This window comes from Talpa europaea (genome assembly GCF_964194135.1).
Source record: "Talpa europaea genome assembly, chromosome: 8".
NCBI lineage: Eukaryota > Metazoa > Chordata > Mammalia > Eulipotyphla > Talpidae > Talpa > Talpa europaea.
Window position 1 is genome coordinate 114,432,516 of NC_140075.1, and position 27,944 is coordinate 114,460,459.

The 27,944-nt window shown below is 57.3% G+C and overlaps 2 protein-coding genes and 1 pseudogene across 11 annotated transcripts in view; 2 read left to right on the top strand and 1 right to left on the bottom strand.

Annotated features, from left to right (window-relative positions):
- The window catches only part of BEGAIN (brain enriched guanylate kinase associated), a gene marked incomplete at both ends in the record, with an annotated part of 38,023 nt that extends 28,288 nt beyond the window's left edge, over positions 1–9,735 (top strand). For 2 of the 8 annotated variants that reach the window (XM_084239583.1, XM_084239584.1), the window contains 6 exons: positions 51–140; positions 3,485–3,646; positions 4,780–4,846; positions 5,420–5,527; positions 7,419–7,502; positions 8,374–9,735. In XM_084239583.1, the coding sequence (XP_084095709.1) occupies positions 51–140; positions 3,485–3,646; positions 4,780–4,846; positions 5,420–5,527; positions 7,419–7,502; positions 8,374–9,735 (1,873 nt within the window). The remainder of the gene's footprint in view (positions 1–50; positions 141–3,484; positions 3,647–4,779; positions 4,847–5,419; positions 5,528–7,418; positions 7,503–8,373) is intronic. The other 6 variants (XM_084239585.1, XM_084239586.1, XM_084239588.1 and 3 more) reach the window with 4 other exon arrangements.
- Positions 9,736–13,824: 4,089 nt separating this feature from the next.
- Positions 13,825–27,944, bottom strand: part of WDR25 (WD repeat domain 25) — a gene marked incomplete at both ends in the record, with an annotated part of 117,959 nt that continues 103,839 nt past the window's right edge. For both annotated transcript variants that reach the window (XM_084240797.1, XM_084240798.1), the window contains 3 exons: positions 13,825–14,046; positions 14,460–14,600; positions 16,345–16,515. In XM_084240797.1, coding sequence (XP_084096923.1) covers positions 13,825–14,046; positions 14,460–14,600; positions 16,345–16,515 — 534 coding nt within the window. The remainder of the gene's footprint in view (positions 14,047–14,459; positions 14,601–16,344; positions 16,516–27,944) is intronic.
- LOC311175676 (high mobility group protein B1-like) lies at positions 21,574–22,189 on the top strand (annotated as a pseudogene). The gene has a single exon. The product of its transcript is annotated as a high mobility group protein B1-like (transcript).

Here is a 27,944-nt window from a genome sequence, read left to right on the forward strand (position 1 = left end):
ACGGCGGGCCGGCGCCCCGTTCTGAGCAGCTCTGTCCTCTTCACCCGCAGGCTGCACAGCCCCTGGGTGCCCTCGTGCCTCGGGCAGCCCCGCGTGCTGCAGGGCCGGCTGGCCAGGTCCTCACCCTCGCTCTGGGACAGGTAACATGCCTGTGTCTGCCCGGCTCCGTGGTGTCTTTGCGTCCGTCCCCAGACGTCTGTCCCATGTCTGCGTCCACTCCCCCGGGCCAGGGGGCGGCCCGGAGTGGGCAGCGTCCTGCCCACGGGCATCGCCGTCCGCTCTGTGCCGCGCTCCCTCAGAGCTGGGGCTCTTGTGCCCCCACCGCAGCCCAGCCCGGCGGGGCCCTCCCCCAAGAGGCCGGACGGGGCTGCCGTGGAGGGCGCCCGCTCTGGGCGAGGCAGGCGCAAGCTTCCCCCACCCCGTCAGGCCAGGGTCAGATCCTGGTTCAAACATCAAGGCGAAGCAGGGTGACCTCGCCAGGCCACGCTCTGCCCGGGGAGGAGGCGACCCCGATCTGGACGTGCCCAGGACGCCACGCCTCCCTGAGTCCCTGCGAAGGGGCTGCTTCCAGACGCCGGGGGCCCCGAACCAGGCCCCACCTGGGAGAGGCACGGGCACTGACCCAGCACGTCCCCAGATTTCCCAGCCTGCGCCCCCACATGTGCCTGCCCAGCACCATCTCTTTTACTCCCTGGGTGGTGGGGGGGCCGTGAGGCCCTGCTCCCCGGTCTGTGGACGCTGCGGCGGGTGAGCGTCTCCCGTGTCACAGACTGAGCTCAGGCTGAGGCTTCAGAGAAGCTGAACCCCAGAACGGTGGTGGGGAAGAGACAAGGGGGGTCACCATGGCCTCCCTGGATCTGACCCGACTGAGGGGTGCGAGGGCATGTGGGCAGCACTGGACTCCCACGGGTGAGGTGCCTGGAGCCCCTCCTGGGAGGCCCACCTGAGGCTGGGCGTGGCGTGGGGGGCCGTGGTACAAGCCAGCCTGGGGCGGTCGGGTCTGCAGAGCTGAGGGAGAGATGCGGAAAGACAGTGGGGGCACCAGGTGGGCGACCTGGACATCTGCTGTGCTGGAGGGACCCGGAGGCAGGGCCAGGGCCAGGGCCAAGGGGATGGAGGTGCCTGCTGCAGAGGGGGGTGGGCAGGAGTGGGGGGAAGGGGAGCTGGTTGCAGCCAGCCCAGGACTGGCCCAGAGCAGGCTGGGTGCAGGGGGCTCAGGGAAGGGGGAATATTTGAGGGCAGGTGGGGCAGAGCTACCCTCTGGAGGCCGAGGGTAAGCTGAGGCTTGGGCAGGCCGGTTCTCTGGAGCTGGCCACCCGGGAGGCGGGTGGACCTGGCCCAGCAACCCCCAGGTGCCGTGGTATCCTCCTCTGCCTGCCTCGTTGGTGAGCACGTTCCCTTGTGCCTTGTCCCCTTGAGACTGTCGGCTCCGCGGGGCGGGGACCAGCCCGCAGGGAGGGGGGCGGGAAGGAGAGAGAGAGGCGGGTGTGTCGCGGGGTCTTGTGGCCGGGCCACGTGAGGAGTGGACAGTCTGGGTGACGACAGGGTCTGAGCTGGGGCTTCAGGCTGGTGGCCAAAGTAAGGAAGGGAAGGTCACTGGCTCTGTGACCCTCTGTACAGTGGGGTCCCCAGGGGGGCAGGACTGAGAGGAAGGGGCACAGCGAGTGGGGATGAGCAGGTCTCAGCAGAGCCAGGACCAGGAGGCTGGTGGATGGAAGCCCAGGGGTGTGGCTGGGGGACGGGGTGTGTGAGTGGCCCACAGGTGGACAGACAGAGGTCCTCACCTCTTCCCGAGTGTGCAGACCCCGGCCGGGCCCCACCTCCACCCAACACCGTGCCTGTGGCGGGAAGCTACCACCCCACTAGGGAAAAAAGGTTGGGACAAGAGCAGTGGGAGCTGATGCTCAGGTGAAACCAGGAGGGCTGCCTGGAGGAGGTCCCCTCCTTGCTTATCATTCTGCATCCTCCATGGAGACCAACTCTGGGGAACGACCTGCCTCCCCCTTCTCTGAGGTTCTCAAAACATAAGTGACTCTTTATTTTTAAAAAATGCAGATCTGGGCAGGAGTCCAAAAATGCTTAATTGCGGTTTGCTTTGCTGGGTGGGCGCCCGAGCAGGTGTGGTTTACACGCAGGGCCCGAGACGGACGCTGTCTCTGCCCGAGGAGTGGGAGGAACCCCCCCACCCCCCGCCCAGGGAGGTCCCACAGCACCTTGGCTGAAGCGCTGCTCCCAGGCCTGCTGCACCCAGGTTCTAGCGTGGCACCCTGGGATGTCTCTGGCCCCCACATCTCCAGGTCCCACAGCAAACCCACCAGAAGTCACCATGCCCGGTGTGCTGCCTCCGGCCGGGGCCCCACTCACCCGAGGCACTTCTCTGGGTGGAGTTTTTCTCAGGCCCAGGGATCTGCGTCCACAGGGCCAGCTGGCCTGGTGAACAGCAGACGGCGTGGGGGGCGTGGTGTGACGGCAGAGCTCCCGCGTCGCCAGGTGTGGGCTTTGCTCCACTGCAGTGCAGGCGTCTGCTGGGGGGAGGGCGCGCCCACAGCTCTGGAGAGCAGCTGGACTTGGCTCCACGTGTGGTGGTGCCCAGATCACTCCTGGTGCCCCTCACCCTCCCACAGCAGTCCCCCACCCTGCAGGTCATCCCCCACTGTTACAGATGGGGGCTCCCGCCAGCACCCCACTGCCGCCTCTGAGTGCTCCGCAGTGAAAGGAAACACACCGAGTCCGCACATGTGCCCGTGTGGATGCCACCCACAGGTGCTGCCCCTCGGGGTTCCCAGACAGCCCCCGCGGGGCCGCCACACCCCCTCCTGCCTGTGTCCAACTCTAGTTGATGGCAACCAGCCCAGAGGGTGGATTATCCAGTGTCTGTTTCCCGGTCCTGGGACCCCAGAGGACCCACAGTCTGTGGGGGAAATAGAGCGTCGGGAGCTGGATCTGGGACTCTGGACGGCATCTTGGGGAGAGGGGAGCATCGTTGGAGAGGGGGTGCTGAGTTTCCAAAGCCGTGTGCAGCCGCCTGGGTCTAGGTGGGGCATTGCTGCCCACCCTCTTGGCCTGGCCAGAGGTCCCGCGGCCTGCTGGGGCCACAGCCAGTTTGGGGGAGGCAGTCAGTCTGCGGTGCTGCCCCGGGCCCCAGCGCCCCCACCCCGGCGCTGTGGAGAAGCAAAGGGGGACAGGATCCTTATAACCTGTGGATCAGGATGTGGGTTTTAAGGATCTGGGGTCCACGCTGTCCTCCGCCACAGCGATGCTCAGGATTCACTAATGACCCGGGCGCTGCTGCGGGTCCGAGGGTCGCCAGGGCAGACAGGCTTGCCGCCAAAGCCTCTGACCCTAGGGGGGCTGTGGCTCCGGGACGACGCGGGGGAGGGCGCTGTAGTGCGGCGGGGCCCACTGCACACCTGGGGTGCCCCGGCTGGCGCGCCCGGGTCCCGCACTCAGCGCCTCGGGCCGCCGCCGCCGCGTGTCGTTGCAGCGCGCTGCAGGAGCAGAAGGGCGAGCTGCGCAAGCGGCTGTCCTACACCACGCACAAGCTGGAGAAGCTGGAGACGGAGTTCGACTCCACGCGCCACTACCTGGAGATCGAGCTGCGGCGCGCGCAGGAGGAGCTGGAGAAGGTCACGGAGAAGCTGCGCAGGTGAGGGGCGAGGCCTGGGGCCCCGGACCCCCGACCCACGGAGCGGTGAACCCCACGGGCGCCGTGGCCCTTCCCCATGAGGAGTCTAGGCTCAGGGAGGGCGAGTCTTTTTTCCAAAGTCGCTCTTGGAGCTGCAACTGCCAACCCAGAATCTGAGCCCGACCAGGCTGCTGCCAGCAGCAGGCCCTTCCCCCGCGGCCGCCCGGCCGGGCCGCTCATTCCCGCCCACGCGGCCCTGGTGGGGCGCAGGGTGCCGCCAGCATCACCAGCCTGCCTGACCCACACCCCGGGGCCCAGCACGTCCCGGGGACCCTGCCGGGAAAGCCGGGGCCCTGTCGGAGATGAGCTGGGCTCAGACCTGCCCCGAGCCGCGTGGGCGAGGGTTGGGGGCGGTGTGCCCAGACCCCAAGCTCTCAGTCCCGTAGCCAAGCTTTTCTAAAAGCATTTCCCGTCAGCATATTGAAAACGGGTGTCTTCCCGAGGCGCGTCACACACTCCCCGGCAGAGAGAACTCTGCGTTAAATATTGATAAGGGTTCGGGTGGGGGGCAGGGCTGACCCCTCTGGGAGTCCTCAGTCCACTGGGCTTTTTCAAGGTCACCATCGAGCTGGTGGGACAAGCTTGGGCCCCGCGGTCAGACCTCAGTTAAGGGCCCTGCGTCAGGCAGCTCTAGCCTCAGTTTCCCCATCGGTGAGGCGGGGGTAATAATGCTACACGCAGGTTGGCAGAGGGCCCACGCTGCCCCAGGTCCCCTCCATCATGGCGCACGCACCCGGTCCTGGGGGGATGCTGGACGCGTGTCCCCACCCCCACCAGCGCAGCTTGCTCGGGGTGCCCGGGGCCGTGGGCACAGTGCGGCCATGTCTGCTCTTGACTCTGACCCCCGGCCCGCTCTGTTAGCACCGGGTGTGAACGGAGCACGCTGGCCGTGCAAGGACCTGGCAGGGCCACTCACAGACCCCGGGGGTCGCTGGCCCCGGCCGTGGAGCTCAGAGGCGGCCCCGCGGGTCAGCTGTGTTCTGCTGTGTGTGACCCCGGTGGGCCTGCATGCAGCCTGGCCCTGCTCAGTGGGCTGTGTGGTAGGGGGTAAGGGGTGGCCCTGGCACCGCCCTGACCCAGCCGCCCTGCTGCAGGATCCAGAGCAACTACATGGCGCTGCAGAGGATCAACCAGGAGCTGGAGGACAAGCTGTACCGCATGGTGAGGCCACATCTGGCACCCGGCTCTGGGGCCGTAGAGGGGCTGGCCTGGCTGCCTTCCCGCCCGTCCGCAGGAGCGGCCCCAGGTCATAGGTGCCCTCAAAGCATGGGAGCCATAGGTTTGGGGCTGCCTGTGCGGACGCGGCCTGCAGGCGTGTGAGCGGGCGGTGGAGAGCACCGGCTAGGGGTGTGTGGCCCCAGCCAGCTGGCCCCTCACCTTTCTGGGGTGAATAAGGGAGACCATGCTTTGCCCACCCCAGAGGGTGGGGACACTCACCATCTGCAGGCAGCCTGGGTGTGCCCCGTCTCTGCTGATGGGCCGGTGGGATCGCATCTTGGGGGAGTGGACATGGAGGCTGTAGGCCTCCTGGGCACCCCTGAATTCAAAGCGTGGACCCAATGCCAGTGTCTGGCTGGCAGGTTGGGCGCCTCCCCGTCGCTGGGGTGGACATTCTCCCTCTAGTTGGGTTATAGCTCGTTTTGCTTTCGAAAATCACGTGGGCTGCCAAAGGGGCTGTCCGTGGGGGCTAGAGCCCAGGCCTCTCACTGACCACCTCCTTCTGCCCCCGGCCAGGGCCAGCACTATGAGGAAGAGAAGCGAGCGCTAAGCCACGAGATAGTCGCCCTCAACAGCCATCTGCTGGAGGCCAAGGTGACCATCGACAAGCTGTCAGAGGACAACGTGAGTGCCAGGCCGGTCTGACCCTGAGGTCCACGCCCAGCCGCTGCAGCCCCCGCTCAAGAGCTGGCACAGGGAGAGCTGGATGGACAGGCAGCCGGGGGGCCTCCAGCAGGACAGGAGCTGCGCCATCAGGGGCGCCTGCCCAACGTCCCACAGACCCCTGTTGGAGGGAACGGTGCCAGGAAGGGACACTGGTTTCCGATTTCCCACTGCAGGCTCGGGCAGCCGCCACTCGGGACTCCTCCTTCGCCAGCCCAGAGGTGAAGTCCACCCCAGGCATGAGAGCTGTGCAGCCGCCCAGGGGGCCAGATTTCAGGGGTCCCCTGAGGCAGGTCCAGCTGCCCTCCATGGCCCCCGACAGCTGACCACTAGCTAGTGTCTGCTCCATGCCAGACCCTACAAAGCTCTGAGGGGAGAGACGCAGCAACGATGTGACGACAAGAGCGCAGGGTGCCAGGCAGGCAGGGCTGCAGGGGGCGGGCAGAGCTGCAGGGGGCGGGCAGCTGCAAGTCGTTGGTGTCCACCGCGTGCTGGGGAGAGCGCCCCTCCAGCCAGGACCCCACGGCGAAGGAGGGCCTGGGTACTCAGAGCAGCCAAGGACCAGAGTTGAGGGGCAGGGGGTGCCCGAGGAAGCCTGATGGGGATTAAGAGGGTGACATGGGGCACGGGAGGGACCCGCTGCTGTCACCCTCACGGGGCTCACACGTCGAGAACAGACCACGGGGAGGAGGCGGGCGCCGGACACTGAGGGGCGGCTGTTCGGCAGCCCGAGGCCGGGTGGGGCGGGTCGTTACACTTGGAGACGGGAGCAGCGGGAGCAGCAGGGCCGACCGAGATTCGGAGCGTGGGGGTGACAGAAAGGGAAGGGGATCCCCACTGCAGGGCGTGGAGGCCATTTCCCGGGCGGGTGCCCCAGGGAGGGCAGGGTGGGGCGGCCGGAGGTGGTTCCAGCAGGCACTGGACGTGGCCGGACCCCAGGGTCTGGCGTTTAGGCAGAGGTGGGCGCAGCGGAGGTTTCAAGCCACAGGTAGACTTGCCGGCGTGAAGAGGGGAGGCCGAGGAGTTGCGGAGGGGCCGGGAACCCAGGTTACCGCCATGTGCAGACCAAGTTGGGGCGCAGCCTGAGCATGAGAAGGCAGAGGTGAGGGAACCTCTGGGTGGGGGAGGGGAGCAGGTGCGCAGGCCTTCAACAGCCCAGCCTGAGCCGGGACACTGGTGCCAGGACACCGGTCCTGGTGGAGCGGGGGCCGGGGCGTGGGCCCGTCGCAGGCCCAGGACTGGTGTCAGAGCCCCGGCTGCAGGGGTCTGGGTGTGGCGGGAAGGGAAGGCCCAGCCACAGGCACATGCAACAGAGATTTTCCAAAGACGCAACCAAAGCCCCTCAAGTCCTACTGTTTGCATCTGTTTTCAGCTCAGGAAGCTGAGCCTGTCCCCACCTGGACCTGCTGTCACACCAGCCACCTGTCCCCACTCACCCTGCTCCCTGCCCAGCCCTGCAACCAGGCCCCACCACATCCAGGCCCCACCCTGAGAATGGGGGAGGGGTGAGCAGCGGCCCCTTCCTCACCCCTCTCCACCGAGGGCTCTCCGGTGTGGTCTCCACGCCTCTCCGGTGTGGCCCTGGACCACCCAGGCCTCAGGGATCCTGGGGCCCTTTAGCACTCCCCACCTGTGGACGGTCCCATCTGGGGCGACAGCAGGGCCTCCTGGCAGGGCACCCGCCACGCACTCGCAACTGCAGGTCAGAGTCGAGGCCCCCAGAGGGTCCTGTCCCGCCCACCGCACCATGGCTCCGCCACCGGTTTGCGTGCTGGCCACCGGGCCCGGACGGGGCAGCAGGCCCCGGCAGGGGGGGCCCCCCCCGCGCCAAGCGCCTTCTCTTGTCTTCTAGGAGCTCTATAGGAAGGACTGTAACCTAGCGGCCCAGCTGCTGCGGTGCAGCCAGACCTACGGCAGGGTCCATAAGGTGTCCGAGGTAACGTGAGCCCCCCCACAGGCCCGCCCCCAGGACCTCTCTGCTGTCCTTTGGTACAGGCCCTACCCAGAAGCCACCCCACCCTGGAGGGGAAGGCGCTGGGTGAGCCCCTTGCCCTCCTCGCTCCTGCGGCAACCAGGCCTTTCCGAGAGAGGGCGAGGGGCCGGCCCGCGTACCCCCTCACCCAGCCATGCGGCCCCCGCCTTTCCTCAGAGGCTGTGTCTTGTCCCTGCCCCACGCCCCACCCACTGAGCACTGAGGTGGCGGCATGCGCCCGCGGGAGCCTCCCGGAAGCCCTGCCCTCTGGTTTGGCTCAGTCACCGACATGGCCTGTCCCAGAGAGCACAAACCCAGCTCCACGCGGGGCCCAGCAGCGCCGCAGGACTCAGACCAGGGCCCCAGCCGGCCAGGGTCCTCCCTCCCTTGCCCTCCCTCACCCAGGCCTCCGTCCACACCCCACCCTGGGCCTGGGCCACGCCTGAGACACTCACAAAATAGATCAAACAGTAGCGGGATGCCCCCGGGCACAGGCGCGCGCCCGGCCCTCAATCTTTGTTGCATCTGTTTCTGAGTCTGTGTTGTTCAGGGGCTCCCAGGCCACGTGAGCGGGTGGCTGGGTGGGGGCAAGTCAGCTGCTCGGGGGACAGGAAACGAGGGACCCGGGTCAGACCCCGGTTCCAGCCGCCGGGCTCTGCGGGCCAGCCGGTGCGGCTGGGGCGGGGGGACTGGGCCCGGGTCCCGGTACACCTGGGAGCCAGCCTGGCCTAGCGCCTGCCGGTGTGATGGGAGAGGAGCGGGGCAGTCCCCCTTCCTCGCCCGCCGCCCGGCTGACCGCCCCCTGTCCCGCCACCCCCGCACCCTCCCGTTCCAGCTGCCCTCGGACTTCCAGGAGCGAGTGAGCCTGCACATGGAGAAGCACGGCCGCAGCCTGCCGTCCCCGCTGTGCCACCCGGCCTACGCCGACAGCGTGCCCACCTGTGTCATCGCCAAGGTGCTGGAGAAGCCGGACCCCGCCAGCCTGTCCTCCCGCCTGTCAGACGCCTCGGCCCGGGACCTGGCCTTCCGCGACGGGGTGGAGAAGCCGGGGCCGCGGCCCCCCTACAAGGGGGACCTCTACTGCAGCGACACGGCCCTCTACTGCCCCGAGGAGCGGCCGCGCGACCGGCGGCCCAGCGTGGACACGCCCGTGACCGACGTGGGCTTCCTGCGGGCGCACAACTCTGACAGCGCGGCCGAGGACGACGAGGAGGCCGAGGCCGCTGCCTTCCCCGCCGGCTTCCGGCACGAGGCCTTCCCCGGCTACGCAGGCTCGCTGCCCACGTCCAGCTCCTACTCCAGCTTCAGCGCCACGTCCGAGGAGAAGGAGCACGCGCAGGCCAGCACGCTGACCGCCTCGCAGCAGGCCATCTACCTGAACAGCCGTGACGAGCTCTTTGACCGCAAGCCGCCCGCTGCCGCGGCCGCCTACCAGGGCAGCCCACGCTTCGCCAAGGCCACGGCCACGGCCACAGTGGCCGCCCCGCTCGAGGCCGAGGTGGCCCCCGGCTTTGCGCAGACCATGTCCCCCTACCCAGCGGAGTCCTTCCGCTTCCCAGCCTCCCCGGGCCCCCAGCCAGCCCTGATGCCCCCCAACTTGTGGAGCCTGCAAGCCAAGCCGGGGTCGGCGCGGCTCCCGGGGGAGGACCGGCGTGGCCAGTGGCGGCCGCTGAGCGTGGAGGACATCGGCGCCTACTCCTACCCTGCCACTCCCGCCGGCCGTGCCTCGCCCTGCAGCTTCTCGGAACGTTACTACAGCAGCGGGGGCAGCCCCAGCAAGCAGGCCGAGGGCCGCGCCAGCCCCCTGTACGCCAGCTACCAGGCCGACAGCTTCTCAGAGGCCGAAGACCTCGCGCCTGGCCACCTCGCCGAGCCCTGCTTCCTCCGGGCCGGCGGCGACCTGAGCCTCAGCCCCAGCCGCTCTGCCGACCCGCGGCCCAGCTACGCGCCCAGCGAGGGGGACGGGGAGCGGCTCGGGGTGCAGCTATGCGGGCCGGGGGGCAGCCCCGAGCCCGAGCCCACCCTCCACAGTTCCAGGGACTCCTTGGAGCCCAGCTCCATGGAGGCCTCCCCGGAGATGCACCCTGCCGCCCGCCTCAGCCCCCAGCCGGCCTTCCCACGGACTGGTGGCTCCGGGGGGCTCAGCCGTAAGGACAGCCTCACCAAAGCCCAGCTCTACGGAACCTTGCTCAACTGAGCGCCCGCGGGCAGGCCGCGGCCGCCCCGCCGGTGCCCCGCCAAGGCCCGGCCCGGCCACCCAGGACCCCTCCTCCACCCGAGCCCTGGAGCCTGCCCGGAGCTCTCCCTCCACCGTCTGGTCGCCCCAGCCCCCACAAGGGACTCCCCTTTGGAACGTTTTACACACACATCCTGCCCAACCTGAGATGAGAATTCCCCCCTTTTATAAAGTGAAACTATTTTTATAGCGAAAAAGGGTCTTTCTTAACGCACTTGCCTCCAGCTCCCTGGATGGCAGCCTTGGCGTTTTCAACACAAAGCTCCTTTATTTTTCTGGTGAGGGCACGTGGGGCCTGCCCCTTGGGAGGGCAGGATGGTGTCCTGGGGAGACCCAGCTCCCCACGGGGGAGACACCCCAGCCAGCCAGTGACAAGGGAACCCCGAAGCTCTGTCTACCAAGAGGGGAATTGGAGCGGTGAAGGGATGTGACCTGTGTTTAAACTGTCCTCGCAGCGTGGCCGACGCCCCGAGCTCTTCCGTGGTCCGCAGTCCCGAGTGGGGCCGGTGCTCGTCCCCCAGCGTCCCGCTCCCCGGCACCACCTCACCCTACCTCAGAAGCGATGAGGCCTCTGCCCCTGGCCCGGTGTTGCTTTCTGTCGTCTGCATGCATGCCCCGTCTCCGTCAGTGCTGTATTTTGCATTCGTTAATAAAAGACAAACGTGGAAAGAATCCAGGTTGGCCTGTTTCTTTCCCCGCTGCCTTTTGGCCTCGGGGTGGACTGTGGCCCCGGGTGGCCTTCCCTCGCTATGGCCACGGCGGGCTCCTGAGCCCCACTGAACACCCTCACCCGAGATGTATGGGGGCTACACCTGCGGGGACAAATCAAATAGGTCTACAAAAATGAACGACAATGTGAGAACATAAAGTTTTATGAATTAAAAAATAAAGGCAGCCCCGCCCCCACCGCTGCCTTGTCCCGGGCTGGGGTCCTCCCGTCCTCTACCCCGGCGTGTCCACCCTGCGCGCAGCGCTGCTCTCCACTCCCTCGCGCTTTCTGGCATCTCAGGCTGCGTCTGCCCAAAGCTGCCTCGGAATCCCGGTCATGCAGCACTGCCGGCGACGAGCAGTCTTCACTCCTCTGCAATGCCTTCCTCTGCCCCGTCGTAGTGCTCCAAGGGCATCCCCCTGGGACGCAAGGTCGGCGGGTGGTCCTTCAGCACACGGGACGGGACGCCATTTGCGCATTCCTTGGCTTCATGGGGCGTGGGGCTGGGCCATGGGTCTGTCTGGAGCAACATCTGTCTCTGGCTCTGTCGCTGCTGAAGACCTCCCCCTTGCACCTGGGTCCTCAGCCTTTCCCAGGTGTCTGCCCATGAATTTGTCTTTCTTGGGAGTCCCCAGGGGGTCTTGTAGCTGTGGATCAGCGTATTTCATCGGTTTTGGAAAATCCTCAGCTACTACTGATTTTTATTTATTTATTTATTTATTTAGGGCCTCCCTGGTGGTGCAAGGGGTTGAGCACAGCACCGTGAAGCCATCCGCAGCCTCTGCGGTGTGAGTTCGATCCCCCAGCTGGCCAGAGAGCTACCCACATGGCGCAGCAGACCTCTCCTGCCTCGCCCGCTGCTCCCCTCAGCAGTGTATTTCAGTCAGTCTGCCTGTTCTGTTCCCCACTCAGACACTGTCTCAGGTAAATTTGCTCACTCCCACCCCCCGCACCTCTGGCCTGTACCCCAGTTCTAATCCACTGCTGAGGGGAGCAGCGGGAAGCCAGGAGAGGTCTGCTGCGCCCTGTGGGTCTGCTCCCGGCTGGGGATCAAACGCGTGCTGCAGAGGCTGCCGACAGCTTCACAGCGCTGGCTTAACCTGCGCCACCGGGGAGGCCCGGCTGCAACTGATTTGCAGTCTCTCTCTGCCCACTGGCTGGCCTCTCTTCCCAGCCGCCTTCCCCCGGATGGGCGACAGGAGGTCCCTGCCGCGCTCACTCCCACCGTCCCACCTCTTGTCCCGCCTGCTCACCCGCATCGTTTGTCTCCAGGTCACTAATTCTCTTCCGCCGAGTCCATTCAGCTGCCAGCCACAACCACTGCAGGTTCCGTTACTGGTGTTTTCCCTTCTAGTTCTCTTTGCCTTTACACATCCACCCTGGTACTTTTCAAGTCTCTGTTCCCCGGACATGTTTCCAAGTGTGCCCTGGATTTCCTTACGTGGTGGGCACAGCCGGCTCGCAGCCTGGGTCAGGGAGTGCCATCACGTGGGGCTGCACGACCATCTCAGTTCCTGCCCGTGCAGCCTCGGTTTTTTGTGTATCTCAGGTGCCCTTGAGGAAGTCCTTGTGGGGGTTCTGCAGGGCCTAGGATGGAGGCCCCTCCTCCAGGGAGGCTGTGTGTCTGCCTTTTCCAGGTGCTGGCTTGGCCTGGTGCTTGCCCTGAGGGTCCCTGGCCCAATCAGCTATGGCAGCTCAGGGGTGGGTGTGCCTCCGGACGGTAACCTGAAGAAGGGTGGGCCTTCGTGGGGGCTGCAGCACCCCCCACTTTACCTGCCTCTGCAGCAGAGGCCAGGGCTGGCAGGCTCCCCTCCCCCAGGAGCAGATATGCCCCAGGAAGCAGCTTCTCCAAGCCAGGAGGGACTGTGAAGAGGCTGGGGCCTCTTTGGGATCCAGTCTCCTCATGGGCAGATGGGGGAAAGCAGCCCACACCAAGCTGGGGGGAAACTGGAAGGGTCTGTGGAATCAGAAGCACCCAGCCCTGTACAGCTGGGGACCCTTAGGGCTTTGCACCCATGGTCCCAGGGGGAGCCTCAGTTTCAGGGTCCTTGTCACCTCAGAACATAAATACCCCCCAAGGTGGCCTCCAGAACTCACAGAGCCATCCTGCCATGGCCACTGGGCCTGGAGGCTCTGGTCGGTTTCCCCGGACCAGCAGGCCCCTGCCCAGGACTGGCTGGGGTGGGAGGCTTCTTTAGCTACGGAGCTGGGGAGGCCCGGAGGACAGGTGACCTGACCACACAGGTGGGGAGGGGTGGGGCTCCACCCCATGGCCTGGGCCTGGCACCCGGCCCTCCGGGCAGCAGTTTCCTCCACCAGATGGTAAGGACCCCACTCGAGGGTCAGAGTCTGGCCACGCCCAGCTGCCCACTCGGACGTGCGCTGCCCCTGAGAAGAAACAGTTCTGTGGCACCAGGCCTGGCTCAGATGGCACAGGTGAGGGTAAAGGTGAGCTCTTAGCCCCAGGAAGGTGGGTGGAGGACACAGCCTACACTTCCTTTTCATTCCTGCTGCGCACTTTCTAAATTTAGTTTTCTTATTTTAAAATTGCAAATGGTGAACTCTGAGACACCTTGCTGAGGATCGTGAGGCTTCCAGAGCCGCTCCAGAAGCAGGCGTGTGGAAGGAGACAGAGGCAGGTTCAGAGTACACCTGCCACTCTTCCTGAGAAATGCCTCAGCCAGCTGGTACCTGCTGGGCACTGAGCTGAGAATTCACATCCACAGAGGGCTCCCCAGGCCCAGGCAGCTCAGGGCCCCGGGTGGTGAGGGTGACAGCAGGGGGCACGGACTTGGAGAACAAGACTGGGGTGTTTGCCCCACACAGGCGCGCACAGCTCAGCGCAGCGGGCGAGGAGCCAGGGGCCCCAGCTGACAGGAATGAGCAGCCGTGTATGGCGGGGGTGGGTCCACTGTGCCCCACAGGCTTCCTGGGATAGACCTAACACCCGACAGCCCCTGGGGACCCCATCATCTGGACCAGCTGGTGGCTGACCCCACCTCAGGCTCCCACCATTCTGTGTCCAGAACCCCAGTGTCCCAGGAGCAGGGAGAGAGATGAAGCTGCCACATGTATTTGTCACTGAAATGACCCCAGAAATAGCAAAACATATTTATTGGGTACCCCCAGCCCCTCCAGGTGCTGTCGCCAACGCAGCTCTCACAACCCTGAGACAAATGCATTTCTGTCCCCATTTTACAGATGAGGAAACTGAGGCCCAGAGAGTGGTGGCGGCAGCTCCCACCACGTCTGACCCCAAGCCAACCTCAGTGCTTACCCCACCCACCCGGAGGAGCAAGGGGTGGGCGGCCCAGCAGTGTCCAGACAGTCCCCCGGGGGACTCAGTGCCAGATCTTAATGTCGCCCTCCCAGGAGCTGGTGGCCAGGACGGAGGGCAGCACGGGGTGGAAGGTGGTGCCCACGCAGGCCTGGGTGTGCGAGTGCAGCGTGCGGGCCCGGCTGGCAGTGCGGAAGGTGTAGAGCAGCGCCCGGCCGTCCGCGCTGCCCGTCACCAGCAGGTCGCCGTCGGGGGAGCACTCGCAGCCCACAGAGTAGCCTTCCACCTGCAGGGGGTGACAGCTCATGAGTGCGGGGTCCCCCGGGGGCCTCACCGAAGCGGCGCCCGCCCCTCCTCCCACCCCTTCCAGCTCCTGGCCTCACCATCGTCTCCCGGTGAGGCAGGCTCCGCAGGGAAAGCGGGAGGTGCAGAAATGCACCCCATTCTGCCCTGTCCCTGCTCTCTATCCCCCGTGACCTGTCCATGTGAGCTGACAAGTCGAGGACGTTTCCCACCCAGCGCCGGGGCCCGGGGGTGAGCGGGCTGTGGCCGGGGCCTTGCATGGATGCCAGGGCAGGTGGGAACACTTGCCTGGGAACCGAAAACAGAATCTCCCCAGACTGAGGAGCCTGCACCTGGGGCCCAAGTCCCCACTGGGCTCGCCTTGGGGAGCTGCCGACCCCGTGGCCGTGGTGTTACCTTGTGGCCCTCGTAGCGCCGCCTCCTGCTCATCCGGTAGGGCCACACGGCGGAGAAGAGGGCCAGGTAGTTGCCGTTGGTCTGCGCCAGGAACACAGGCTCCCGCGGGTGCAGGGCGAGGCTGGGGCAGGTGTACCTCTCCTGAGAAGCAGGGGCCACAGACGGGGCGGGTCAGCCTCCTGCCTCTGACAGACCCGCCCCCCAGCTCTGCTCCAGGGCCAGGGCCCTCCTCCCAGACCCGGCCCAGGGCTCTGTGAGTCTCCTGCTACTGCTGTAACCAAATGTCGCACATTCGGTGGCTTAAAACAACACAAACGCATCCTCTACAGGCAGTGGCGCCACAGTGGGACTCGCTCTCCCTGGGGTAATCAAGGCGCGGGCAGTGCTGCGTCCCTTGCGGAGGCCCCAGCAGGGATCCGCTTCCTTGCCCCTTCCAGCTCCTAAAGACCCCGTGTCCCCCGGGTCTGGGTGCGCGGGCAAGTGGCCCGCCAAAGTAGACGCGCATCCCCGCGACGATGTCACCTATCGCAGAAAGTAAAGTGGGGGTGGAGGGGGGCGCACAGGGCTTGCAGATGGGATTAAGGATCTTGACATGGAGGCCCCTTAAAGGCACCCTTCCAAAGGGCACAGGGATGCTAAGACCCGGGGGACGTAGGGGCAGAGGCAGATCTGAAGGTGCCGGTGAGGGCCAGGGGAAGGGGATCACCAGCCACATCTCAGCAGCCGCGAGGAGCAAGGGGCCCCCAAAGCCTCCGGGGGGTGCACGCCTGGAAATACTTAGATTTCAGCCCAGTGACAGTAGGAACTTCTGGCCTCGAACTGCGAGTGAGTAAATTTCTGTTAAGTCACTGAACTGCTGGTAATTTGTTAGAGAGGGAAAGAAAACGAATCCACAGGTGCATCTCCCCACCTCCACAGTGAGCCCCTGGGGGGAAGCCCTTAGCCCAGCCCGGAGTCCCCCACAGCAAGGGCACGGGAGGAAGGAGGTGCCCTGCCAAGCGAGAAGGTGAGCCCATGATCCAGGTCCCAAGCAGGAGGCCAGAAGCCGCCTGTCTGACAGGCTCCGTCACACAGAAACACCCTCTAACAGCTCCTTCCGCTGCGGCTCTGCCCTCCTTTACTCTGGGTGCTGTCCTGAAGCCACACTCTTGAAATGAGTTAACTCAGAGGCCCAAGGGCTCCCCACTGGGCACCGACACAGGGTGAGGAGGTGGGTTCCCAAAGGGCCAAGGGCGCAGCATGGGCACAAGCGGCTGCCTCCACCCTCCGCCATCTCCGCGAGGCTGCTGGAGCAGGATGCCCCTGGTGTTCAGCGGAGGGAGGGTGGGGAGGGTCCTGGTGCCTGCGGATAACCTACTTCTGCAGCATTCTCTGTGCTAGACCCTTTATAAACACAATCTCTTGATTCACACCTCTATGAGACAAGTCACATGCTTAATTTTCCAAGAAAATGAGAATTAAAGAGGCCAAATAACAGCAGGGCTCCCAGCTTGCGAGTGGTTAATCCAGGACTTCAAAACAGGTGGTTCCAGGTCAGAGGCCCTGGAACCAGATCGCAGTGCCTGCCCAGGCCACCAGGGATGGGGCGGAGGGGGGGCGCGGTATCAGGGGCATAAACATCTTCCCACTGACCTAAATGAACTGCCCCACCACACCCCTACCCTGCAGGGAGGGGCGGAGGGCAGTGCAGGAGATGCTGTGGCCTGGGAGCCTGCCGAGGGCATCGGCAGGCCTGGGCCTGTGCTTTGTCTACCCCGACCTGCGAGATTTCTGGTGGCCACTCGTCGCCAAGTGCTGCCTGCGGGAAGTGACCCGGGACCCAGCCTGGCTGTGTGGGGGCATCCTGGGAAGGGAAATGAAAGCAACGGCAAATAGGGCTTCTCACATGGAAAATCTGGTTGGAGATTTTGGCCGAGCTCCGGAAATCCCAGGCAATGATGGTGCGGTCGGCGGAGTCTCGGCTCGAAGCATCTGTGCTGCTGAGAAACTCGGAGCCTTCCTGGAGGAAGAGGATGTCCAAGGTCTGCTGAATGGTGGCCTTGTAGCTTTTCACCACCTGCAAGAAAGGGTTCCCGTCACGCTGCTGGCCCCCCAGTCCCAGGTGCCACAGGGAGAACCCGGGAGCCCACCCAGAGGGCAGTGCTGGACAGGGCACACCCAACTTAGGCTGAGCACCTAAGTTGTGGTGCTGGGAGCCAAAGCAGGGAGATCTAAGGGTCATCCCAGCCCAAAGACAAGTATCTGTCTCCCCAGGACCTGCTCCCTGAAACCTCTCAGACCTAACAGACCCTTCAGCAGCCACCACACAGCCACAGACATGTGGGCCCAGGGAGACAGGACAATCTCCTGGGCCAGATGGGTCCCCCAGAGAGCAGTGGCTTCCCTCCACGAAAGCTAGGGGGGTGGGTCCCACCTGGGTGTGGGGGGCCTGCAATCATCACCAGTGTTGTGTTTCCTGAGAGGATCTTGCTCCTAAAGATGTCACCTAATTCACAGCTCACAACATCCCAGACCTGTCCCTGGAGCAGCAACTGGAATGTAGCGAGCAAGTAAGCTCGGAGACCCCAAAGCCAGACCTCATAAGCACATGCCTTAAAGACACCTTCACATCTTCGCATCTCCACAACAGCGCACAGCCCCTGGGGGGGAAGCCGGCTTTATTAAGCATCGGCTGTTCCACTTTCATCAGGGCTGTCAACACACGTACGCTGCATTCAAAACAAGCGAGCACCTACACGTGCAGAGCCAAGGACTGGTGGCTTTAAAGTGAACAGGGCCACGGTCAAATGGAGCCTCCAGATCATAAACAGGGGAGCGGAAGGCGGCCCTGAGCTGCTGGCGGGAGCGGCCGGGGGCTCGGCCCCGTGGGCTCATGAAGCTGGCGCCGGGAGGCTGTGCAAACCACCCTTCCCTGGTCGGTGCTTCAGGGGGGACTGGCTGCCTTGGGGAGCTGGATGGTACCTGCAGTCCCAGAGTAAAGATCAGAAGCAGCAATAAAGATGTTAGTGGTTTCTTAACTCACTTACAAAAAGAGGATTTCTTCACTGTAGACTACCTGCCTGTGTGTCTGTCCCTTCAACAATACGAGTAAGACTTACTAAATAAAACACAGGCAAAATTAACAAGATAAACTACAAGGTCAGCAACAGGCGGGTGCGGGGTGCCGTGGCCTCCGCCTGCCCGGGCCTGGGCCTGGCCGCCCTTCCCAGCTCCCAGGGCGCCACCATGTGGCCACAGCCCAGACGCCGAGCTCCCCTCCATGCCAGCTGCCAAGTGGACAATCTTGACAACTGCTTTCTTGACAACCGAGTTGATAACCTTTCAGATTGTGCAGATTTGCCCTTGGATCATTCTCTTTCCGATGAACCAAATAAATTCGCCTGGAAGGCAGCGCCCCTTCAGCGGTGTTTTGAGACCCATCCCCTGGATGAGGACAGTGAGGCTCAGAGAGACCAGGGATCGGCTCTGGGAGGCAAGGCCAGGCCACACTCACCCCTGCTGCTGCCCCGGGGCCCACACAGCTCTCCCAGGCCAACTCCTGCCGCGCTCAATGTTGGGACAAGGCCCTGGGGGCAAGTGGGCGGCCAATGGCTACTCTTCCCCGAGTCTCTCAGGAGCAGCCCTGGACTGGTAGGATTCAGGACAGGGTGCTGTGGCTGGAGGAGTGGTCTGGACAGAGGGCAGCCCCACAGACCTCTGAGCACAGGCCAGACAAAAGGTCCACCCCTCATTGGTCAGCTGGCACCACTCCCCAGGCAGCGAAGGGCACTCGCTCCCTGAAGCCCGCTGCCCTCCCGGGCAAGCCCGAGTCACACAGAGCCTGGGGTGGGACACAAAGGTCCATATCCCACATCGTGCCCAGTCTGGGCCTCAACACCACAGCAGCCCCACACCTGCTCTGCCCGGCCCGCACTCCAGGCCGACGCAAGGGCAGCACTGCCCACGGCGGGTTTGGAGCCTCTGTGAGGGAGCAACGCGCTGTCCCGCTCCCCTTCTCCACTGCCAGACCCCCTCTCTGGCAGACACACTCCCCCCAGCCACCCCACCTCCATGTGCTGAGGCCTCGTCTTCCTTCCCTTTTGTCCAAAGAGCCATCTCCACCAGCACAACTCCACTCAGGTGGAGGCCCAGGGAATCCAGAGATGGAAGTGCCACGCGCCGGGAAGGAGGAAGCACACAGATGCGGTCAGAGCCTCAAGCGCTGCTTCTCCCTGGGGGCACAGGCACCCCGGGGGCCCACCAGCTTATACAGAATGGTGGCTGGTGGGCATCCCGCGCCCCAGGCAGTTCAATCCCCACTACCTGAATGCCGGTAAGTGCCATCCACTAGCTGGGCATCTCACACACCTGAGCTCAGGTGACAGCCAGCCTCAGGAGCCAGGCCCCTCCTCACCTGGCCCAGCACAACACGCTGGCGGCCCCCATGCCTCCTGCCTCCCAAGACTTTCCGGGAGAATGAAATCCGTCATCCTCTGTGTTTCCCGAGCATGGACATCAGTGGCCCAATTCATCAGGGTGTCATAAAATCAAAGGTCCGGGAAACAAGCCGTGTGACGGGTGAGCCTGCCAAAAGCGCCGCTGCAGTGGAAGGTGATGGTTGAGGGCTGGCCGCCGACAACACCTGCTGGCCTTCACAGCTGCCTGCGCCCCAGGAAGAGCAGCGGAGCCATCACTGTGTTGAGCTGGTGGGTTCTATGCACCTCAAATGCCCCAAGTCAGGCAGAACCTGGGCACAGCCCATCCCTGGCATGGAGCCAGATAAGCAGGGGCCCCCGGGGACTCTTGTGCCACCAGGGGCCTTGGTGGGTAAGCAGCTGCCTGGTCGAAGGCTTACAGCTATAGGGAAAGCAGAAACCTGACATGACACACCCACCTTTGTGGTCCCCAGACAAACTGGAGTGTCTCTGCTTTTCCTTCCAGGGTCCCTGCCACTCCAAAGTGCATGGGCACAGCCGAGCACAGGCTCGGCTGCAGTCTGCTCAGCCCAGCACAAGGCGGGCCCAAGGGTAGCTCCTCTGTGGACCCAGGTTTTGCACCATCAGGGCAGGGCGGTGGACCAGACAGTGGAGCACTACTGGAAGCCAGGGAGAGTAGGATCTGGGGGTCTCAGGTCCCCACCTCACCCCACCCCACCACCCCTCTCACCCAAACCTGCAGGGAGGCAGGGGAGACAGTCCTGCACCCTCATGGGAGCCTGAGCTCCCTCTGCCACCCGCCTGGCCGCCAGTCGCCTTTCCAGGACCCTGCCAGCATGTTGCAGTTCCAGGCAAACATGTTAACGACTGGATCCATGGGTGCCTGGAACCACAAGCGGATGGATGAACCACAGGGAACTTGAAAAGAGGCAAACTCGAGGCCTGCAGCTCCCAGCACCTGCTGGCCATGGAGACGAAGAAAGCCCCAGGGCTGGAGGGGCTCTGAGACGATAGCAGGTGGAAGGAGGAGCAAGGACACGCTCAGGCCACTTCATCACCAGACATCTGGATGCTGCGGGGCTGTAGTTCTCAGGCCATGCCACAGGCCCCACCTGCCTGTGCGGAGCTGGCTATGAGGCTCTAGGCAAGCAGACCGCCCCTTTGGGCTCCAGTCTCCACACCTGCAGGGTGTGCAGTAGTAGGAGTTTGGGGCAGCACACAGAGGCCACGGGCCTGCCTGCAACCCTCAGGCAGCAGATGCTACAAACCTCTTCTCCCTGCAGAGCTGCAGTGCCCAGCAAGGAGCCCTTGGCCCAGCCCCTTCTCTCCAGATCTCAGCGCTCCTCCCTAAGAACAGGAGCCAGGAGAACACGCATCAGGCAACTGCAGGGAGGAAAAGGCCCTTTTTGTGGTTTAAATCCATGCATTAAAGTAGGATCACTAAGGATGGTGTGTCAAGAGCTCTGCTAATAAACTCAAAAGGGAGCTGAAATTTACATTTTACAAAAGAAAACTACAAATATAAGAAGAAAACATGGACATTTTCTATAAACATGGACATTTTCTAGGACTGGGAGGAACTTTCCCAGCTATGACTCCAAGGCCAGACGATAAAAGACGGGTAAACCTTACTTCATGAAAACAAGAATAAAATCAATGACACTATTGCATGACATGAAAAGCAAGGAAACAAAGTAAAAACGGCAAACAGAAGAAATACTGGCAACTTGTGTCAGAAGTGACTGTGACTACCCTGATCGCGGGCAGCTTTTGAACGAAGGTCCACAGAAAACTGGCAAGAACTGGACATAACAGAGTTAAGGTCAAGTTTCTTATATACAGGAAGGGAAACAACATGGCTTGAAACTAGACTTTTAAGATAAAGAGGTATATTATAAATTCTAAAGAAACCACTAAAAAATACACAGAACACAAAACCACAGCTAATGAAGCAACAAAAGAGATAAGGTGAACCCCCCCCAAAACATTAAATAAATCCTAAAAATACTAAATCAATACGAGAGAAGAGAGGGGGTCAGAAAAAAAAAACACACAGAACAAATAAAAATCATAAAACAGATGGGAGACTTAAACCTAGCCACATCAATAATTACATTAAAACAAGATAAACACATTAGCTCAAAGGAAAAGGCTGTACAGCTTTCTTTACTATCTGAAAGCAGAAAGCATGATATGATTTCACAGGTTATCTTGGGGGTCTGGGGATGCTCAAAATTGCTTCCATATAAATTAATGGTGATAGCATTTCCAGATTCAAAAACCAATTTCCAAATAATACCAAATAGGGAATTTGTATATAGGATTAAAATAAAAGATCACGACCCAACAAATGTTGCCTCCATAAAACACATTTAAAGACAACAAACAGATTAAAAGTTTTTTTAAATGGGAAAAGACATGCCTGCTAATAGCAATCAAAACAAAACAAGAATGTCCATGTTAATAAAGGAGTAGATCTCAGAATAAAGAATATTCATGGATGAAGAGGGTCTTTTCACAATGACAAAAGAGTTAATCATCAGGAGAATTCAATAATCCTAAATGTTTATGTACCTTATAACATAGCTTCAAAATACACGATGGAAATACATTGAGCTCCATAGAGACAGCGCCGGGGCACGTGAGAGCCGAACAGGCACTGGGCGACTCAGTGCCTCGCTGAGGAAAAGTAATTAAACATGGGCAAGGGTGATCCTAAGAAGCTGAGAGGCAAAATGTCATCATATGCATTTTTTGTGCAAACTTGCCGAGAGGAGCACAAGAAGAAGCACCCAGATGCTTCAGTCAGCTTCTCAGAGTTTTCTAAGAAGTGCTCAGAGAGGTGGAAGACCATGTCTGCTAAAGAAAAAGGGAAGTTTGAAGACATGGCAAAGGCGGATAAGGCCTGTTATGAAAGAGAAATGAAAATTTATATGCCCCCTAAAGGGGAAACAAAAAAGAAGTTCAAGGATCCCAATGCACCCAAGAGGCCTCCTTCGGCCTTTTTCTTGTTTTGTTCTCAGTATTGCCCCAAAATCAAAGGAGAACATCCTGGTCTATCCACTGGTGATGTTGCAAAGAAGCTGGGCGAGATGTGGAATAACACTGCTGCAGATGACAAGCAGCCTCATGAAAAGAGGCTGCTAAACTGAAGGAAAATACGAAAAGGATATTGCTGCATTCCGAGCTAAAGGAAAGCCTGATGCGGCCAAAACAGGGGTTGTCAAGGCGGAAAAGAGCAAGAAAAAGAAGGAAGATGAAGAGGATGAAGAGGAAGAGGATGAAGATGAAGAAGAGGATGATGATGATGAATAAGTTGGTTCAGTTTTTTTTCTTGTCTATAAAGCATTTAACCCCCCTGTACACAACTCACTCCTTTTAAAGAAAAGAATTGAAATGTAAGGCTGTGTAAGATTTGTCTTCAAACTGTACAGTGTCTTTTTTTGTACACACTACCAAATGCGTCTTTAGATAGCCCTGTCCTGGTGGTACTTTCAGTAGCCACTAACCTTGCCTGGTACAGTATGGGGGTTGTAAATTGGCATGGAAATTTAAAGCAGGTTCTTGTTGGTGCACAGCACAAATTAGTTATATATGGAGATGGTAGTTTTTCATCTTCAGTTGTCTCTGATGCAGCTTATACGAAATAATTGTTGTTCTGTTAACTGAATACTACTCTGTAATTGCAAAAAAAAAAAAAAGTTGCAGCTATTTTGTTGACATTCTGAATGCTTCTAAGTAAATACAATTTTTTATTAAAAAAACAAAAAACAAAGTACACGATGGAAAACGAATAGAATTTTAAAAGGAAATAAGACAAACCACTCTTATAGGCAGAAATTTCAACCAACTGCTCTCAACCAAAAGAACAAACATACATTAACAGAAAGGCTACAGATTTGAATAACACCTCCAACAACTTGATCTAATTAACGTTTATAGAACATTGCACCCAGCAATAGTAGAATACAATCTTTTAAAGTACACACGGAACATTTTCCAAGATAGACCACATCTAGGACACACTTAATACATTTAAAAGGATTAAACATATAAGGTATGTTCTGTGACCACACAATGAAGTTAAATTAGAAATCAACAACAGATCATTGGAAAATTTCCAAATACTTAATAGCACACACCTAAATAACCCTGCATCAAAAAGAAATAAAAAAGACAAATAGAAAACATATTAACTGAAAAATGAAAAGCAAATATCAACAGTTGTGTTATGCAGTTGCAAAACTAGAGGAAAGTGTCTCCTTGGTGGCGGAAGAGGTTAAGTCTCAGCACTATGAAGCTATCCGCAGCCTCTGGAACATGAGTTTGGTCCCAGGTCAGGAAGCTGACCCACATGGTGCAACAGACCTCTACTGTCTCTCTGCTGCTCCGCTCAGCAGTGTTATTTCAGTAAATCTCCCTATTCTGCTCCCCGTTCTGTGTCTGGTGAATCCTCTCAACCCCCATACCTCTGGCCTGTACCCCAGTTCTTATATGCATAAATAAATAAATCTTTAAAAAAAAAACTAGAGGAAAAATAATGGCACCAAACGTCTATAACAGAAAAATTTCTTAAAACATTGACCTCAACTTTCACTTTAAGAAACTTGAAAAAGAAGATAAAATTAAACACAATGTTGAAGCAGAGGAAATGACTAGGAAATCATTTATTTTTTTTAAAGATTTGTTTTTTTATTTACACAAGAACTGGGGTACAGGCCAGAGGTGCAGGGCAGGTGAGAGGATTCACCAGAGACAGAGTGGGGAGCAGAACAGGCAGACTGACTGAAATACACTGTTGAGGGGAGCAGCAGATGAGACAGGAGGTCTGTCCCGCCATATAGGTATCTCCCGGGCCAGCCAGGAATCGAACCTGCACTGCAGAGGCTGCAGACAGCTTCACAAGCGCTGCACCACCTGGGAGGCCCCCCCCTTTTTTTTAGGGAAATCAATTATTTTTTAATAGAGAAAAACCATCACAACCAAATTCTAGTGCTGTGAAAAGATCAACAAGTTGACAAACCTCTAGCCAGACTGATCAGAGGAAAAGGACAAAAGATAAAACCTACCAATATCAGGACTGAAGGAAATGAGGTAATATCATTACAAATTATATGGCTATAAAAAATAAAAGTATCATTAAAATCTCTGTCATAAAGTTAGATAACTTTGATGAAAGGGATATATTTCCTACAGGACATAAACTACCGAAGGTCACTCAAAGACAAAGAGAAAATTGGGATGACCCTCTACATACTAAATAAATTTTATTTGAAGTTTCAAATCTTCTCACAAGAAAATTTCAGGCCAACATAGCTTTACTCGTCAATTCTAGCAAACATTTTTCCAGCAACACTAGACAAACTGTTCCCAGAAATGGAAGAGAAAGGAACACTCCCCAGTTCATTCTAAGACTCCAGAATTGCCATGACACCAAACCCAAAGATTTACAAGAGATATTAGATATCCCTTGTGGACACAGATGTAAAAATTCCTAACACATTTTAGCTAAGAGAATCCCAAATTATGTGAAAGATAATATCTCATGATCAAGTGGGATTTATCCCAGGAATGCTAGGTAGTTTTAATATTGGACATCCACTGACAAAGTCCACCATATTAACAGAACAAAAAAGAAAAATCATATTATCTCTTCAATAGATGTGAGAAGATATTTGATCCAATAGCCATTCATAAAAATTCTCAAATTGGTACTAACAACGAGTGTCCCCACCTTCTACTTAAAAGACCACAGTTCACAAACAGCTGTGAAATGACTGGGACGAGGCAAGGACGTGTCCTTGCACCACTTCCAGTCAAAAGTGTTGTAGAAGTTCGAGCCTGTGCAATAAGGTGCAAGGAGAGAGGGCGGAAGAGAGGCAAGAAGGAAGAAATGGCATCCAGACCTGAAGGAATCGAAGCTGCCTTTGCAGAGACAGGGTCATCTTTAAAGAAAATCCAACCGGATTTTCTAGCAGCAGCTAGAACTAATAAATGAACTTAACTGAGCTGCAGAGTTCAAGATAAATATACAAATACCCATTGTACTTTTAAATAATAACAATGTATGATCAGAAATTGACATTTAAAAATGTTACTTACAGAGAAATCTAATAATGTAAAAGGAGCTATATAATGAAAATTGCAACAGTGGTGAGAGGAATTAAAGAAGATTCATAATAAATGAACTATTACTGAAACAAACAACAACATGGCTCGATCCACAATTATGCTGGATGGGAAAAAATCCAAGCAAAAATAGTCATGCCATAAGATTATATTGATACACAAAAATTCTAGGAAATGAAAACTAACTTATAATGGCAAGGAACAGATCGGTGGTTACCTGAAGACAAGTGTGTCATGGAGGGGCAGCAGGTGGAGATTACAGAGTAAAAGATGACAAAAACACACAGAAACTTCTGGAGGTGATGGGTGTATTATCTGGACTGTGACGATGGTTTCATGGAGGTGTGTATGTGTGTGTGTATATGTAAATATGTTTGTATATGTATATATGAGTATACACGCATACATACATGCATGCACATATGTCAAAACTTATCAAACTATACACTTCAATTATGTGCAGCACATTGGATGTCAATTATACTTCCATACAGGCATTTAAAAAGAGCAGGATATGGGCCTCCCCGGTGGCACAGCAGTTGAGCCCTTCCCATTGAGAAGCTGCCCGCAGCCTCTGCAGCGCTGATTGGATCCCCAGCTGCCAGGTGAGGGTCCCACATAGCGCGCAGACCTCTCCTGCCACCTGCTGCTCCCTTCAGCGGTGTACCTCATCAGTCTGCCTGCTCTGCTCTCCGCTCTGACTCTGGTGAATTCTCTCACCCTCCCGCACTTCTGACTGTACCCAGTGCTTGTATAAATAAATAAAAATAAATAAATCTTAAAAAGAGCAGGATATTGAGATAAAATGAAGCAAAACAAAGACTATTTTGATAAACAAAAACTGAGAGAACTCACCACAGTTATACTAAAGGAAGTTCTTCAAACTGAAGAGTAATGACACCATATTGGCACTCAGAACAATAGGAAGGAACAAAGATCTTACAGTCATTCAAAATAATGATAATTTTGAGGATAATTTTAGGACAGCATGTTTGACAACTTAAATGAAATGGGCAAGTTCCTTCAAAGAAAAAAGTTATAAAAATAACTGAAAAAAATAGATCACTCAAATAGCCACACACACCCTTCAAAAAAGGTTTATAATTAAAAACCTTCCCAAAAAGGGCCTCCCCGGTGGCACAGCGGTTGAGCGCTGGGTTGCGAAGCTGCCCGCGGCCTCTGCGGTGCCGGTTCGATCCCCGGCTGCTCCCCAGCCACCGGAGGAGGGTCCCACATGGCACGCAGACCTCTCCTGCCGCCCGCTGCTCCCCTCAGCAGTGTACTTCGGTCCTTCTGCCTGCTCTGCTCCCCACTCTAGCTCTGGTGAATTCTCTCACCCTCCCGTGCTTCTGACTGTACCCAGTGCTTGTATAAACAAAACAAACAAACAAGCAAATAAATAAATAAAACATGCCTCTATTAAAAAAAAAAAAACCTTCCCAAAAAACACCTGGTCTGGATGTCTTTCTTGGTGAATCCATCAAACATTAAGGGGAAAATAACACCTACCCTACACAAACATTCAGAAAATATATGAGGAGAAAACATCCCTCAATTCATTTTTTTTGAAGACAAAATTAACCTCACACCACAACTAGAAGAGACAACAAAAGATTATAAACCAATAATCCTAATGAATATAGATATAAAATCCTTAACAAATTATAAGCGACTAGAATTAGCCATGTAGTAAAAGGATAATAAAGACATCATATGTTATCAAGTAATTATCCTACATGAGAAACCCATCAGGCAGGATTTCTCCCACATACGCATATTTCATTTCATTTTTTAAATCAATATAACTCACCAAACACACTAAATATAAGGAAATATAGATGCAGTAAAATCATTTGATAAAATTCATCACCAATATATTTGAAAAAAGCCTTCAGAGAAAGTAACTTCCTTAACCAATCTAAGACATCTATGAAAAATCCACATCTAGCATCATTCTTAATAGTAAAAAACAAAATGCTTCCCCTAGAAGATCAGGAACAAGACAAGAATGTTCACTGTCACCACCCTTATTCAGTTTTAGCAATTTCAATATAGCAAGAAAAAGAAATAAAAGAACATACTTTGTAAAAGAAGCTATAAAACTATTATTCTCAAACAACATGCTAATGTACAGGCAAATTTCTAAGTAACTTATGAAAAAGCCATTAGGACTAACTAGTGAATTCAGCACGGTCAGAGGATTCAAGAGTAATATAAGAAAATTAACATTATATGTACTAGCAAGAAATAATTAAAAAATTAAAAAATGAAATTCCAACCACATGAAATACTGATGAAAAAAATGCAATACAATATATGTATCATTGAACATTAGAAACTACAAAACACTGCTGAGGGAAACTAAAGAGGACATAAATAATCAGAGACATACTATGTTCATGAATCAGAAGACTCAATATTAGTTGTCAACTAGCCAGAAATTGACCTATAAATGGGACATAATCCCAATCACAATACCAGAAGTCCTTTTTGTAGAAATTGACATGGTGATTATAAAACTGAAATGGGAATGTAAGGAACCTAGAATAGCCAGGATAATTGTGGAAAGGAAAAAAAAAAAGTGGAGGGTTTATACTGTTACTGTAGAGAGACGGGGAAGGTCTGAGCTGCCAGTGTCAGCCTGTCCAAGAATCAGGGCCTGAATCATCCTCCCAATCCCTTCTCCTCCTGATGCCTCAAATATAAGACCAGACATCAAGCGTTTTGTACCCAAGGCCCAAAGTTTTGTCACCCAAGATCATGAATGCTGACATGACTATAGTTAATATTGTAAAGTAGGAGGAACTGGAGGAAACAACACAACTTCTTGCTAAGGTGTGGGAACTCCAACACACGCTCAAGATCTTGCTGCTAGAGTATATGCAATTTAAGAAGAAAATATGAAGCTGAAATAGAAAACCAGGTTCTTGGACAATATACA